This window comes from Xenopus tropicalis, chromosome 6 (assembly GCF_000004195.4).
Source record: "Xenopus tropicalis strain Nigerian chromosome 6, UCB_Xtro_10.0, whole genome shotgun sequence".
In the NCBI taxonomy this organism is placed as follows: domain Eukaryota; kingdom Metazoa; phylum Chordata; class Amphibia; order Anura; family Pipidae; genus Xenopus; species Xenopus tropicalis.
In genome coordinates, this window is record NC_030682.2 from 109359403 (window position 1) to 109375510 (window position 16108).

General features: G+C 40.5%; 1 protein-coding gene across 1 annotated transcript in view; it reads left to right on the top strand.

Annotated features, from left to right (window-relative positions):
• The window catches only part of ttc39c (tetratricopeptide repeat domain 39C), a 41738-nt gene that overhangs the window by 22140 nt on the left and 3490 nt on the right, over positions 1–16108 (top strand). Inside the window, 11 exon segments of the mRNA NM_001113821.1 lie at positions 1752–1877; positions 3232–3346; positions 4098–4443; positions 6587–6755; positions 9845–9938; positions 10308–10415; positions 10570–10679; positions 11972–12095; positions 12867–12964; positions 14064–14168; positions 15446–15484. Coding sequence (NP_001107293.1) covers positions 1752–1877; positions 3232–3346; positions 4098–4443; positions 6587–6755; positions 9845–9938; positions 10308–10415; positions 10570–10679; positions 11972–12095; positions 12867–12964; positions 14064–14168; positions 15446–15484 — 1434 coding nt within the window.

Sequence of the window (16108 nt, forward strand, 5' to 3'; positions counted from 1 at the left end):
AAAATATTGTCAGTCAAATGACTGACAAATATTGTCAAACTGACTCCTGTACTTATATTGTTTGAGTACATGAAGAATTAGTTATTTTAACACATTTTCCTGATTTTAATTTTTACCAGATTTTACACAATTCTTCCTGGTCCCCTTAAAAATGTAAAATAGAGTTTCTACTCTACTTTGATTAATTGTGATGACCCCTAATTTAGCTTCTCCGCAGCATCCCAGAGCACACAGAGCATGTGCAGGGCCGCTGACACCTGAACGATGGCCTCACAAGAGCTGCTATAAACAATTCAATACTGTACATTACAGCTGCCAGCCACTGGGTCTGCCCAACACTTTCTGTATTCATCGCTTCTCCCTCTCTGCCTGCAGCAGGAGATTGCTGTGCTATCTTAGTGAGCCATTATGGTGGCCTTGATCACTCCATGACTATGTTACTGTTAATGTTCTCGGTAAGAAAACAATCACACCTGAACCCTAGTAGGGATTCATTGAATCCCTGATTCGGGCCGAATCCAGCCTTTTTTTGATGGATTCAGTTTCGGCAAATCCACAGTCCCAGTCGAACCGAATTTGGTTCAGGATTCAGCAGAATCCATTAGGTTGGGTTTGGGGATCAGCTGTACCCATAAAAGTTCTTAGGTAATAATCAGTTAGGTAGGTGCAGTTTAACCACAGAGCTGATTGGCTGGCTGTTCCCAGAAGTCACCTTGTGTATAGGCAGCCATAGAGAGACATCCGGTGGGAATGGTTTCCATCACTACATTGAGACTGCCGCTTATCCACACGCTTTATCTGCTATGTGGGTGCAGGGATTAGCTGGCAGATACAGAAGCAGATAATTGTATCTTCCCTGTTGCTGCTGGCTGCGCTCACAGCGAGTATTTTATGAACGAGGGCGCTGGCTCATGTGCCCTGCCATTGCACTTATCTGACTTCAGTAGTTTAATAGCTGCAGAGATAAGGATAAAACCCTTGCTAGGCTTGCTCTCTCACATAGGAACCATAGATAATTATTATTTCCTCTCGTTACCAACCTGAGTATCATAGCAATATGGATGTGACTTCTACGCAAACTTCTCTTTCAAGGAGTACCAAGGAGATGAAAATACCTACTGGCAGCTCCTTCCCAACATCTGGATGGCAAATGCTTTTAAATCCATTCTGTATATTTAGGATGCAGTTCTGCTGGTTGTGCAGGAATACACCCCACAGTATATTAACACTTTATCTGCTGGTGCCTTTTCCACTGGCATCACTGCATGCTGGTTTGTCTGGGCAATGTAATTCCCAGAATGCATCTCCTGCATTGTATACTGGCCTGCCTGGGATAGTTATAATATAAAGGAGGTTTGTTTTCACTACACTGTAGTCTGTGATCAGGTATATAATGCATTACACTCATGTCCTGCCCTCTCTGCTTGTTTGGCTGGGTTAATATAAAGTACTGTACAAAAAATAGCCTGTCTCCTGCATTGTTTGTAGCTTTTTCTGTGCAATATACAGGTTGATCTCATTTATTGCATCTGTCCTGTTTTGGGTTTATTATATAAGGTACTGAGCAAATCTCACACTGAATGATCCCTAGGGTTAATCACTCCTTGTGTGATATACTGCCCCCCCATCATGGGTAAGTACAGAGCCCATCTCATTTACTGTATACAAGCCTCTCTGGGTTTAATAGAAACACACAGAGCTTTTTGGGCAAAGAATGTGTTTATATTTACATTCTGTCTGTCTGTCCCTAGAATGCTATGATGACTTTCGAAGAAGAAAAAATGCAGTTGGCATGCGATGATTTAAAAATGACTGAAAAACTGTGTGAAAGTGACGAAGGCGTCATAGAAACCATAAAGAATAAAATCAAGAAAAATGTAAGTGAGCAAAGTGTGGATAAACCAACCTGGGGGCTGTTCCTGGGGAGGGTCAGCTGTCTGTGACCTTGGGCAAGTCCTCATTTTATAACCAGCTGGGTTTGGCAAAAAGCCATATACACACTTGGTATTACAAATGTTCTACAAACTGAATGTATGTGTGTGTGGAGGTGTATGCAAATGGCTTATAATACATGTAGTGTATATTATGGAATGTATATATTGGTACTTGTCCTGCCTGTATCTTACTTATTCTTGGCAAAAAGCAGCAGTGATGCATTGCTTTTTGTCTGAGTTACCAATTAATGAATCACAGCAACAAATAGTGTTAATCCTTACCCTGCTGTGTGCCTTTTTATAGTTCAAAGATAGGCAAAATGCCAGTTGGGCATTGCTAAGAGGGAAATGAGTGTATTTAGAGAAACACAGCCTGCGGTGTCTGTTGTGAGTGCATGCAATGGTACCTGCTTGTCTGGCTGGGGCTATAAATGGACCTTGCAGGAAATTTTTTAAATCTCTGAAAAGTCTCTGGTTTGCTAAACACACATCTGAACACGCCCTGTGCTAAGAAGTACCATGTCTTTCCTTTGTTAGAGCAGAGCAGGATTCATACACAGCTCATAGACACTCCATTATGCCCAACAGAACGGAAGCGACAGAACAGAGTGTCACTCTGGGAGTCTCAGTGAAGCTCCCCACCCACATTTTAAGGCAGCTGAATATAGGTGCTAACAGGACAACAATAAGATAAATAATAAGAGATAAATTGTTTGCACTCATTGTCATAAACCTTCTATGAATACTGGAAGCATTAAAATATATGTGTTTGGATATTTTAGAAAGCATGTATTTGTCTTTAAGGTGCCTTAGTCTCCGAGAGTAATGTACTGTATGCTTGGTACATTCACACTCTGACACTCCCATCATGTAAACATGGACAAAGTTTGCTTGGTGTGGTTCCCATTAAGCCCTAGCACAAAACCTTTAGGCCTTAGTACACAGAAGAATCATCAGTATGCTACTAAGATCCTTCTTACATGATTTCTGGGAATCCATATGTAGCATACATAATACAAATAAAAATGCTTACGTGATGAACACTGCCAAAAAGCCATAAAAAATAATCACAAAGTAATGGGCTCTGTTGTTGGTTCGTGGGAATGGATTTTTTTAGCCCTAGAAAAACATTGCCCCTTTTATTAAATTTTCCCAGTTTCTGCAGAATTTGCTGGCAAGTTGCAAGTCATGACTACTAATTGGTTGCTTCGGGATGTAAGAACTTAGTAGATTTGCCCATTACTCATTTATTACTCTATATGCTTTTGATATAACTTGTCTTTCTCATTTTAAACAGGTTGACATTAGAAAGTCTTCTCAGTCCATGGTTGATCGGCTGCAGAGACAGATAATTGTGGCAGACTGCCAGGTTTACATTGCGGTACTGTCCTTTGTTAAGCAAGAACTGTCAGGTAGGTTGCTAACACAATGCTAAACTTGCATAGCATAGGTAATTCAAACTGCTCTTTCTTGCTTTTAAATGCCCAACGTGCCATGATCCAAAAGAAGCAAAGGAGCTATAATGGGCCACTTTACAATGGTTAGTCCAACCAACACCCTCCAGCTGTGTTTAAGCTTTTAGCCCCTTTCTGGGGCTGCAGAAAGTACGAGTTTGGTAGCAGCTGGAGGGTGCCCTCTATAAATGACCTAGTTGAAGGACATAGAGAGCCATAGCTGGTCTAACCTGAGAGTAATTGAATGGGTATGTAAGGAGGAGAGCCAACGTGTGCATGTGTAAGCCAATTTTTCTTAAATGAAAATTACATGGGAACTCTGTAAGAACTGTTAGTTCTATTTGCTCTGTTTTGCACTAAGCTATAGCTTAGTGTGGGAAATTGGGTCAAAGGAACTATCTTATAGGGTATTCTTTAGTCCAAGATCCAAGCATACTTGGTCATAAGTGGTTCCTACCTTTATGTCAAGATCTTGGCTTTCAATTCCACATGAAATAGTCCCTGCGATGTGCAAATGAAATAAGTAAAATGTATGTATGGCAGAATCCATGTTTTATATTGGTAAGTGAGCTGGAAGAGCAGAGGATATAGGTGCTTGGCTAGCAGAGTGAGCAGTGCGGAGAGAATAAAGTAATATTGAAGGATCATTAGTGTATAGGGAACATGTTATGTTATATAAAGGTGGTCAACTTTTCTTCCCCTTTTTAAGCTTATATAAAAGGTGGGTGGATCCTGCGAAAAGCCTGGAAAATATACAACAAGTGCTATGTGGATATAAATGCCCTTCAGGAAATGTATCAGAAGAAGACATCTCAGGAGTCTGATGCTGCAAACGATAATCACATTGACGCTGAAGGTGTCACGGAGGATTCTCTTAACAGGCTGAAAGGTGCTGTGAGCTTTGGCTACGGACTTTTTCACCTTTGCATATCCATGGTGCCCCCAAACCTGCTCAAAATCATCAACTTGCTGGGTTTTCCGGGAGACCGTCTGCAGGGGCTTTCTTCACTGATGTATGCAAGTGAAAGTAAGGACATGAAGGCCCCTTTAGCTACGTGAGTAGCTGTATTCCAATGCTTTAGTAGATAATGTAGATTTGACAGTAAGTGGTATTCAAAGGCAAAGCCAATACAAACATGGTGACCTGGAAACAGCTACAGGTACTAAGCCCCTATAGTGTGTGCATTATTTTCAACTGGCAGATTACATGCATGCTCCTTTATAAGCAAGGGCTGGTCTGGAGCCTCAGAGATTTTATTGTGAGTGATCAAGTGCCTAAACAGTCACTCACCTGGCAGTCAGCTGCCAAGAAGGTAGATTAAGCCCTCTCATCATAATGGGTCTAATACCCATAACTAGCAATGAGGGGTTTGCTTTAAAAGAAGGCACACCAGCAAATTATACTTTTGTCTGTGTAATAGAAAGTAGCACATTTTGCTTCTCTGGGATTTTGTTGTCTCTGGCAAGTGTTGGTTGGATTATGTAAGCTGACATTCACTCCTACATAGTTAGTTACATAGTTACATAGGGTTGAAAAAAGACCTGTGTCCATCAAGTTCAACCCATCCAAGTAAACCCAGCACACCTAACCCACACCTACCAATCTATACACTCACATACATAAACTATAAATACAACCACTAGTACTAACTGTAGATATTAGTATCACAATAGCCTTGGATATTCTGATTGATCAAGAACTCATCCAGGCCCCTCTTAAAGGCATTAACAGAATCTGCCATTACCACATCACTAGGAAGGGCATTCCATAACCTCACTGCCCTCACCGTGAAAAACCACCTACGCTGCTTAGCCCCATTGGCATTATTGTGTGACTATAGCAGCAGGGACAGTAATGTCTTATTATTTCTTCCCTCTGTCCCATGAATATTGACAAGTACAGAGTGCTTTTAATTGAATAGTTCAGTGCTTTCATATGTGACCAGATAAACCTTTAATAAAAACATTTTTCTAAAAACCCATAGGCTATGTGTATTAATAACATGGTATGTCAGCATAAATATTGTAATAATGTCTGTATATTTGATAAATTTGCCTGTTAAATGCACTTGTCATAGTGCCAAATAGCTATGTAATACAGTTATATTAGGGCAAGAGAACTTAAAAACATATGATTGTATTTGTATGACAAGGACAGGTTTAGGCTATATGGGTGGGCACAGCACTTTGTAAGCCACGCTTCCTATACATAGACCTCTCTGTGCTTGCTAGGTGTTTCCATAAGGGGGCATGAATCACATAAACACAGCTTGCATGGCTCTGCCACAGGCATGGTACCCTCACTACTACTAACACACTCACAAGAGAGATTTCTGCTTCCCATTAAATATTAATTGTGTGCTGATTTTAGTTCTTTAAAAAAAACTCTATAAAACAAGCACCTGGCTTACCCTGGCTGAACCTGATCTGTTTGCTGTTCCTTGCCCTGGAGAGTGACTGGCACTGGGTATGACAACTGGGCCTACTACACTGCTTGGGGGCCCTGGGTGGGACATGAATCTAATACAGAGGTCCCCAACCTTTTTTACCGTTGAGCCACATTCAAATGTAAAAAGAGTTGGGGAGCAACAAAAGCATAAAATAAGTTCCTGGGGTGCCAAATAATGGCTGTTATTGGCTATTTGGTAGCCCCTATGTCAACTGTCAACCTACAGGAGGGTCTGATTGGCAGTACTTATGGTTTATATACAACCAAAACTTGCCCTGAAGCCAGGATCTCAAACATTAGTACCTGTTTTGAGACCACTGGGAGCAACATTCAAGGGGTTGGTGAACAACATGTTGCTCCTAAACCACTGGTTGGGGATCACTGATCTAATACATTTTATATATCAGAATACAGTGGTGTCTTGTTCCTGTGGGAACTTTGCCCCCTAGAGGTAGAACTTCAGAAGGCTTTAAAAAATGTCATTCAGCATATTTGGTCTGTATACTTTCTGCAGCTGTACCAGGTATAGGGAATATTTACTGCTTCATCACATTCATACAGTTTAACCAAATCATTATCGTTATTAATCAAAGGGCATAATGTATCATGCCAGTAACATCAGTGCTGCAGCAGGTATCATAATGTTCCTGTTTGCACATATTCATTCTTTATGTGTATGGCTTTGTCAGATATTTTTTTAATTGAATTTACAGATAATTACAATGTGCTTATATTATATTTTCCCCCAGGTTGGCATTGCTATGGTACCATACTGTAGTACGCCCATTCTTTGCACTGGATGGCAGTGATAACCAAGGTGGACTGAAAGAGGCCAAAGAGATTCTTAACAAGAAGGAATCAGCCTATCCCAACTCTTCTTTATTTATGTTCTTTAAGGGAAGAATACAGCGATTAGAGGTAGCTGCACTGCTTTACCTCTATACAATGGAAAAACATCTGTACAGAACAGTATTGAGATGAACGTGTATGTTACTGCTTGTGTGCCCTCATTAGTAATATTTTATCTTTCACCTAGTTGTAATTACATAGACTGTTGGATAGGAAATAGTTATACTTATTATGTACACAGAATAATCATTCTTTGCACATTGCCCAAATGATGTAGCTAAGACATTTCCATACACAACAATTGCAAAGACTGATTAGTAGGTACCTTGATAGATCAAGAGAAGGAATCAATTCGGTGGCTTCACTTCATATGTTTTATGCATACAGTCTCAAACTCTAAGCGGAAATAGCCTTAGGCACACAATAAGCCAGGGGTGTCATACTCAATCACATAAAACACAAGCTAAGTCACCAGGCAAATTTTTATTAAGATGTACTTTACGGTCAGGCACAGTCACAGTGCAGTCAGGCAGTTGGTGCTGCACAGTCACCAGGGGCCACATAAACAGCCAGAAGGGCCATATTCGGCCCACGGACCTTGTGTTTGAAACATGTGCAATAAGCTATACCCACATATTAACACCTGCTCCACATAGGAATGCAAGATACCACTTACATCTTTCTATCTAGGGAGACATACTTGTGTTCAGATATTAAGCAATTATTTATAGCAAATACTAGCTTAATGTGACCATGTACAGTTATACAGGTGTCTATACACTCCTCCCATATACACACACTCCCATATACACCCCCTCCCCCCATTTATAAATGCCTGGTATTTTAGCAGAAAGCCATATATTCTAGCATGGAAGAATGAAGTGTTTTTCGTGGCATTTTAGTTCATGTCTGTGGTATTTTGGTAGCTGATCATTTATCAGTGGCTGAACCAGAAATGCAAAGAAAAGGTCCCTCCTTCCCCAAAGCACTTGTACACTTGTACAGTCACTTGTACATTCATATTTAAATACTCTTCACCAAATGTTTTTTTTTCAATTCCCTTGTGTTGCTAAGCTCTGTTAACAAGAGATTCTAGCACCCTTTTAGAGCAATTGCACTGCTATTAAGAAGACCAATTTTCATTTGCTGTTTGCTAACCTATGTCTTACCATGACTCAAGTAAATTAGAGGAGAGAGGAGCAAGGTTAGGTGCTTTTCTACTGTCCTTTATGGGGGAAGGCAAAGCAAGTGCCATTTGAGACACTTCATGCGCTCTATTATGCATTGCCTTCCATGTGCCAGTGCTGGAGATTGGTGTAACAAGCAATAGCATGGCAGTTGGAAAGCATCCTATCACATTGCTGAGACACCTTTTTTGCCATCCCTGGGGCTTGCCTGTTGGGCCCACTTTTAGTCACCTAGAGCAGCTTGTACGGGTTTTAAAGGTACCATTTAGCAGAGCAGGTCTGATGTTTCATGCAGCCCCAGCCTAGGTTTATTTAGAACTTTACACACACATTGTGACTATACTATCTATATCCTTATGGCCAGAAAGTATCAAATTCATTCTAGCTGCTTGGGAGCATTAGAAACTAATCCATGCTAATATCCATCGTGGATCCAATTGCAATGATAGTTGATGTTTATTGTATGCCTATTCTGTTTATCCATTATTAGAGCTCAGGGCTAAAGGAACTTTATATACAGTGCACCATAGGCAGCACCTCCAAGGTAGAAAAGACACAATTTTTTCATGACTTCATGAAGCAGAGGCACCGGAAGGAATTTTTCCCCTATGACGCAAATCATATGGGTTTTATAGGTGTACTTTTTTTTTCCCACTAACAGGTGGTTTTTACCTAGACAAAAAGGTTGAACTTGATGGACATGAGTCTTTTATCAACCTCAAATACTATGTTACTGTGTAGCTGCCTGAGCGCAGCATGTACATTCCTTTGTGCATGATTCATGCCATTATTAATGCAAATCAGCAATGTCCTGCCTGTTGCTCCCCTAGTTCTTAAACTGCAATTTCCAGCATCCCCTATCACTGTAAAGGGGGGTTGGGGTTTGCAGTTTGGGGACAGCTGTGGCGATACAAACATTTCACCTTTCTTCTTCCTATGGCAAGTGTTTGTTTATATCTATGAATATGCAATAGTTTAGGCTTTTTTCCTTTAACAATGAAAACTCCTCAATTTAGTGGAGCCCATGCACACCATGTAGCGCACTATATTACTACTTGCGTGTGTGTCATTATCTTATCTGGTAATTGCCTTTAACCTGCATGTACTGCATGCCTCTGTCCCATAATGCAACATTCATCACATTGCGGTGAGTCAGCTAACTACAAACAGGACTAACCAGCCATCCCGTGAGTAACCTATAGATACACACACAAGCAGTCTGACCACAACAATGCTTCATAAAGGTCACTGTAATTGGTAAATAATTTACTGGAGCCCTTTTCCTGCTTTGTCCCTACAGTCTAATTGCTCATGTGCCTCTGGTCCCGCCGGTGCTTGTACCCCATACAATTACAATGGTGCTGTCAATGATTAAACTGCCATGTACTTCTCACTATCATGTAATTATCCAGCATTACTAATTCTCCAACATCTACAGTGCTGTGCATGTATAAGTGTTAGGAAACTGTGAGTTCCTGACTTACTAGATCAGGGATCCCCAACCTTTTTTCCCTGTGAGCCACAATAAAATGTAAAAAGAGCTGGGAAGCAACACAAGCATAAAAAATGTTCATGAGGGTGCCAAATAAGGGCTGTGATTGGCTATTTCATATCTCCTATATGGAGTGGCAGCCAAAATGAGCACTCTACTGGCCTCGCGCCTACGGTCATTGCAAGGAGCCAAACAAACGATACATTCTAATACACAGTGTGATCCAAATGGTGGAAAGATCCCTGTCCACTTGAGCTTACAATTCATTCTATGCTATTTGCCATTTAAAAGGAGTGCAATTTAAAAAGGTATAGATACACCTGGCCAGGTAGGGGTTTGGGGTAGATTGCAGGCACCTGGCCATAGCAGGACATTACCTAATTTATTCCACTTTTATATGGGGAGGCAAAGGTAATAGATTTCGTGGCTCAGTTTTACTTCTCTGGCTTTAATTTTTTTTCCTGCTCTCTTTCCTACAGTGTCAAATAAACAGTGCCTTGACTTCTTTTCACACCGCTCTGGAACTGGCAACAGACCAGAGGGAGATCCAGCATGTTTGTCTATATGAAATAGGTAGGTTTCAACTTGGGCACAAGCATCAGCCTTTTGCTTCACTCCATAAGAGAAAGTAATCCCTTAGCTTCTCTATGGTGCTCTGGCGAGCCAGCATCTGGTACCTGGGCTTCTGAAAGGCAATGGGCTTTTCTCTCAAGAATCTTTGGCTGTTGCTGAAACCAAGATTCATTCTTTCCTTCCGTGAAAGCACGGTTGGCCAGCAATTGCAGAAATGACACTAATTTGCTTATCATTTGTTGCACTACTCACAGCCCCAAAAACAATAGTTGTATAGTCAGGTAGGCTGGATCACAGTATTCAGGAAATAGCCTTCCATACAGCCATTAATCTGAATCTGTGTGCCTTGTTGTTTTGTTGCTACTTTAGGTTGGTGCAGCATGATAGAAATGAACTATAAGGATGCCTTCCAATCCTTTGAGAGACTGAAGAACGAATCGCGATGGTCCCAGTGCTACTATGCTTATCTGACCGCAGGTTAGTATCAGGCAGAAGATATTTCCAAGAATATGACAAGGAGACATTTTATTTTGATAATGGAATAGTTTACTACCAGTGTTATAATATAGGCAGCCTGAAAATGTTATTAAAACATATATATATAATAGTATGATGTGTGTGCTGTTTGCAGTGTGTCAGGGGGCCACCGGGGATGTGGATGGAGCACATGATGTATTTAAAGACGTCCAGAAACTTTTCAAACGGAAGAACAACCAGATTGAGCAATTCTCTGTTAAGAAGGTTTGTATGAGCCGGGGGAAACATTTTGACAAGCAACAAAATGGGTTTTTGTTAGAGCAATCACCCTGGGGCATCGTAGCTAATGCAAGTCTGGCCTTGGTTCAGGTTATAACCAAGTTACAAATGTACAGAATTAAATGGCCTTTGTCTTGCTATAACTGGCATGTAGACATGCTGGCATTAGTATTTCAATTAAGCAGTTTTTACTCTGTGTGTATATTGGCATTTATTCGACCAAGCAAAAATACATAGCACTGAGCATTCCTATATGTATAATACAGATAAGGGAGGGAGACAAATGTAATGAGATCCCTGTCCCTGAAGTGTAATTATGCTTAATATTATACCAGAGCAGCGACAAGGAGAATCGGCAGCCATGATTCTTTTCTCACTTTGGGGCCTCTAGGCTTACTGCATTGCCTGTGCCCAAGTCTGGCACTGTCAAATGGAATAGGAAATAAAGCTTTATAGCATTCTTACAAGTAGGTGATGATATGTGTAGTAGTGTGCATCTCCCTGAATCTGTACAAGGGTACTGCATGGGAATGCATGTCATGCAAAAAGGTAACAATTGAGCATCTTCTAAATCAGAAATATAATACTCTTACAAGATAGCAAGATAACAACCAACAGTTAGCTCAGGCCCTTAAGGTGTTAATAGCTTCCTTCAGTTTCAATTTTAAGAGTGGTAAATTTACATTTTTCTAAAATTTTCAGTGAACCACGCTGAATCCCAACATCGCACTCTAGTGGTGGAATGTACAAATGAGAAGCATTTTGGGAACCATTAATTCCAGGGTTTTTAGACGCTAGACAATTATTATTCATCCACATTAGAAATTCAAATATTAAATAATTGGTAAGGTCTAGAAGGCTTAATTAATATTGCCACATGCAAGACTCCAACAGTGTAAAACTGTACATCCCACAAATCGCATTTCAGTATTTTTGAATTGAGAGATGATGAGCGAAGAACTCCTTGTAACTAATATATTGCTCCCAGCTAGGTACATGGTTAGATCTTTAGGCAATGACTTTGCAGTTCAGCAGTTATATATAAGCCAAAAGTCTGTTCAAAGTTTTTATTAAAAATTATAGATTGATCAGCAGAACATGTAGGTGAAATCCCCTGAGGAACTGCTTACAGAGAATTTTCTGGCTCTGTATTCTGGTGACAAGAGGAATTCTTTAATATCATTTCAGGGGAACACTGGGAGACAAGGGAGCCCTGTAATGATTTAAGATATTGGGGATACTTAGTGCACTAAAAACAGTTGTTTTTTTTCCTCCAGAGTGAACGATTTAAAAAACAAAGCCCAACCAAAGAGCTGTGTGTTCTGGCTGCTATTGAGGTGCTGTATCTGTGGAAGGCTCTTCCCAACTGTTCTCTCTCTAACCTCCAGCGCATGAGCCAAGGTAATAATGGTACAGCATACAAAGATGGACAATGGATAGGGGGAATTTAATACAGGTATGGGACCTGTTACCCAGAATGCTTGGGACCTTGGGGTTTCTAGATAAAGGATCTTTCTGTAATTTGGATTTCCATATCTTAAGTCTTCTAAAAAAAATGACTTAAACAAGGAGATGAAAAGGTGAAAACTAAGTAAGCTTTATCAGAAAGGTCTATGTAAATAGAGCCATAAGCACTCACAGAAATGCTGCACTGAGTGTCAGACTTCCTGTTCTCAGAAATATCCTTCAGGGAACGGCACAAGTCTGCTTAGTTTGTTCCTCTCTCCCTTCTCTTCCCCCCCCCCCCCCCGCTAACTGTGCTGTGTAATCTGAGCAGCACGGAAGCTACTGAGACCAAGCTAAAATGGCAGCTGCTATCTTAAACAAACAGAGGGAGCTTCTAGGGCTGTTTACTCAGATATGGTAAAGCTTTCTGCAGAATAAATATAGTGTTCTATCTTATACTATTGTGACTAATCTAATCTTCTCCTTTAAATAAACCCTATAATATTATTTTGCCTCCCATAAGGATTAATCTGGATAATGGATCCCACACCAGTATATGTCTCTAAACTAGAAACACTTGATATTGATATACAGAAGTGACTATGGGTGGGCTGAGTGCATCAGATCCACATGTACGCAGCAGGACTGCTCAATAATCCTCACAGGAATTAGAAGCTCTGTGCCTTAGCATTGAATAACCCCTGTGTCATTTTCTCACCCCTAAAGCTTGCCATGAAGTGCTGGATCCAGCTGTTGTGGGTCTGAGGAGTTTGCTCCTTGGTGCTATACATAAATGCCTCGGGAACACTGAAGATGCCGTTCAGGTACAAAATGCTCTTTTAATAACACCGCAACAAAACCAGTAAGTGATTAGCTATATGAAATATGGAAGGTTTTCTTCCTGTCCAGCTGAGATATTTGTATGAGGGCAAAAAGCAGTAAAATATTTTTCTTCTCCAATGTCATATTTGTAAAACATCCCAACTGGAGGGAAGACATTGTGTGGGGGAAAATATTTCAAGCACCTCAGACCTTTGCAAAAATCTCAGTTGGCCCGAATGGGGCACCTGATGTCAATTTACAGGCTACACAGTTATAGACTGTGAGGAGGGAGGGGGAATGAGAGAAGCCCAGTGACATCTAGGAAGTGCTGAATGGAAAGTAAAAGTAATTGCTATTCCTGAGGCATAGAGGTGTGGAGCAGGCAATATGTGATTGACAGCTCAGATTTTTAAATGCATTTATATCAGGAATGGCTGTTTTAATAAAATAAAGATTTTTTGTTCAAGTCGCTGGATCCCCTTATCACTAGCTGGAGCAAGGAGGCATGATATTGCATGCTACCTGCTCAGGTGAGGTAAATATTTTATTTCCTAGCATGTGGCTGGGACGTTAGAGATAGCATGGCTCACAATCAGATGATTCGGCTGACTCCCTTCCTTTGCGGCTTGACCCCTCTGGTGGCTCTTTGTTACCTGTTGGCCATAGAAAAATGAGATGATCTGATATAATCCATAGAGGACCCAATCTCTTATACACTGGCCTCTTTTGTATGTATAGGAAAGAACTGATTATTAATTATACAGGATCCTTAAACTTGAGCTGCCCATATGGCTGATACTGGTTTCTGTCTTGGCTATTAGTTGGTCAGAGCCAAATGAGCAGATCAGCCAGCTTTGGGCCACCACTTGCCAAGATTTAACTGTGCAGGGCTGCTTTATGCTTCATGGATGATCAAGAAATAAACCCATGTGGATGTGACTGATTTTCTGTATTAGAAGTATAATTGCCATAACAAGGTTTTTTTACAACATTCTATTAACTTTTCTCTAACGTTTTTCTTTTTCTGTATTTCTTATAATAAAGTAATAATTGTTTTTGAAGTGTATAATAACAAAACAAAAACCTTGTGGTTCATTTCAGTTTTTCCAGCGCGCAGTTAAAGATGAAATAGGTCGTCAGCAGAACCTGTATGTGCAGCCATATGCTTGTTATGAACTGGGCTGCCTATTATTGGACAATCCAGAGGTAAGAGGATATAGATATGTTCAGTAATATAGAACTATATACATAATATTTGTGCTACTAACTGGATCAGTATCACAATTTCCCTGGTCTTCACCAACCCAGGAAAACAATAATGTAAATATTAAATAAATGACCTAACATTTTTAGGCCAAGTGCCCTTGCTGATCCTGTCATGCCCAGGACTTGCTCTTAACTCTGTTTAACAAAACAGTCACGAGCCAAATTGAATACAAAAATCTGGAATAATTCAAAGTAAGCTGCAACTCTTACCTGAGAACTCATTCTAGCCAAAAGCTGATTGATTCATTGTGGATCTCATGTGGAAGTTGGAATTCAGACAGGAATATTTGCCCTTGTGACTTGGCAGATTAACCAACTTGGCTGCACCCATTGTTTGCCATTAGATAGTACTGGGTCCATTCTTCACATACACCGACAGGTATAGTTTTTGGTTGAATGGACTTACCAATATGCTCTTCTCAATTTTGAGCAAATTCAAATTGGGAATGGGTCATTTGGACCATAACATATGGGCACATGCAGGCCAGTTATGTCAAAAATTAGAAAACATCTGCCCATGTGTACCTTTCCTTTGTTTTGCCTCTCCATAGCACTGTCACATTTACGTAGAGGTCAGCCACTCAATATGTTCTGGTTATAGAGGCTTTATCACATGCTGGTTCTCCTAATGCCCAAATCTGTATTCGATCAAAGAGAATTTGTAAGGTAGAGATGTGGAAATGTATAGTTAACATTTTGATTATTTTGTGAAACCAGTCCAACTCACTGGCATCAATTCCATCCAACTTCCAGCATTTCTTTCCTCTGGTGGACATGAGGGTATCATTGGCAGAGATGAGCTGCTGCTTACATGCCCACATGCCCCAGTACCAGTATCCATAAAGTCCATGATCAGCATGAACCATACAGGCAGGGGACCCCAGCATGCAGATACAGGCAGAGATTGTCAGGTCATTCTGCCTAGGGATGCTGCACTTGGAAACAGTACACAGCACTGTGCATTAGTACTGACATTTGCAACCCTCTGTAGGACTTCAGGTGCTACTGTATAGGAAATAATACCCAATAAACATTAATTTGGAATATTCTTCAGGCCATCAGAAAATTCCAGAATGTTTTCCTCAACGTAAAAAAGAAAAAATACATTCCTATGTATTCTTAGTATGGTTACTGAAGGAACAGTACACACACTGTGGCAAGGTTTAATGGGTAATGATTTGGATTAACTCTTAACTGTGTGTTCCTATCTTTTGTAGACTGTGGTGAAGGGGAAAACATTGCTTTTTCAGGCAAAGGTAAGTACAAGCGAAGTTGGGATTCAAAGCAAGTTATAATGCAAGATACACTGTGCACATGTTGGGTTTATTGCCAAGAGAAAGCTGAGCTTTTCCTTTAAAAACATTGTTGAATATAGTGATATAGAGCAGCCCTGTGAGGCTTCAGAAACAGTTCTTTACATGAAACAATACTAGTAGTTATATTCCTCAGCTGAGGAAAAGAGTAGTAAACACCCATTATTCCTTCATTTTGTATTTTTCCTTCATCTTCATGAAATGGTATTTTTTCCCCCAGATGGCATGAATGTATTTGGTGGTTCAAGTGCAGGTTAAATCTTTCCTAATTGGCTAAGGCAACACCCACAAAGACATGCTGTTGGACTGGCCCTCCTTGGGCCCACAAGTTAATGTAAAATCCACTTTCACAACATATAAATAGCCCTGTGCTGTAATCAAGGCAGGGCCAGTGGGAATATCCCTAGGCTTGGGCTCAATAGGGACTGGGCCCACAAGGACCCTTTTGTACTCTGGCAGGCCAGTCCAGCCCTATTCAAACCTATTTTTAACTGACTGAAATGGTTTCCTCTCTAAACATTGAAGGAGAAGATCTAGGGGAATATTTTGAACGACAGTGTTTTTAAA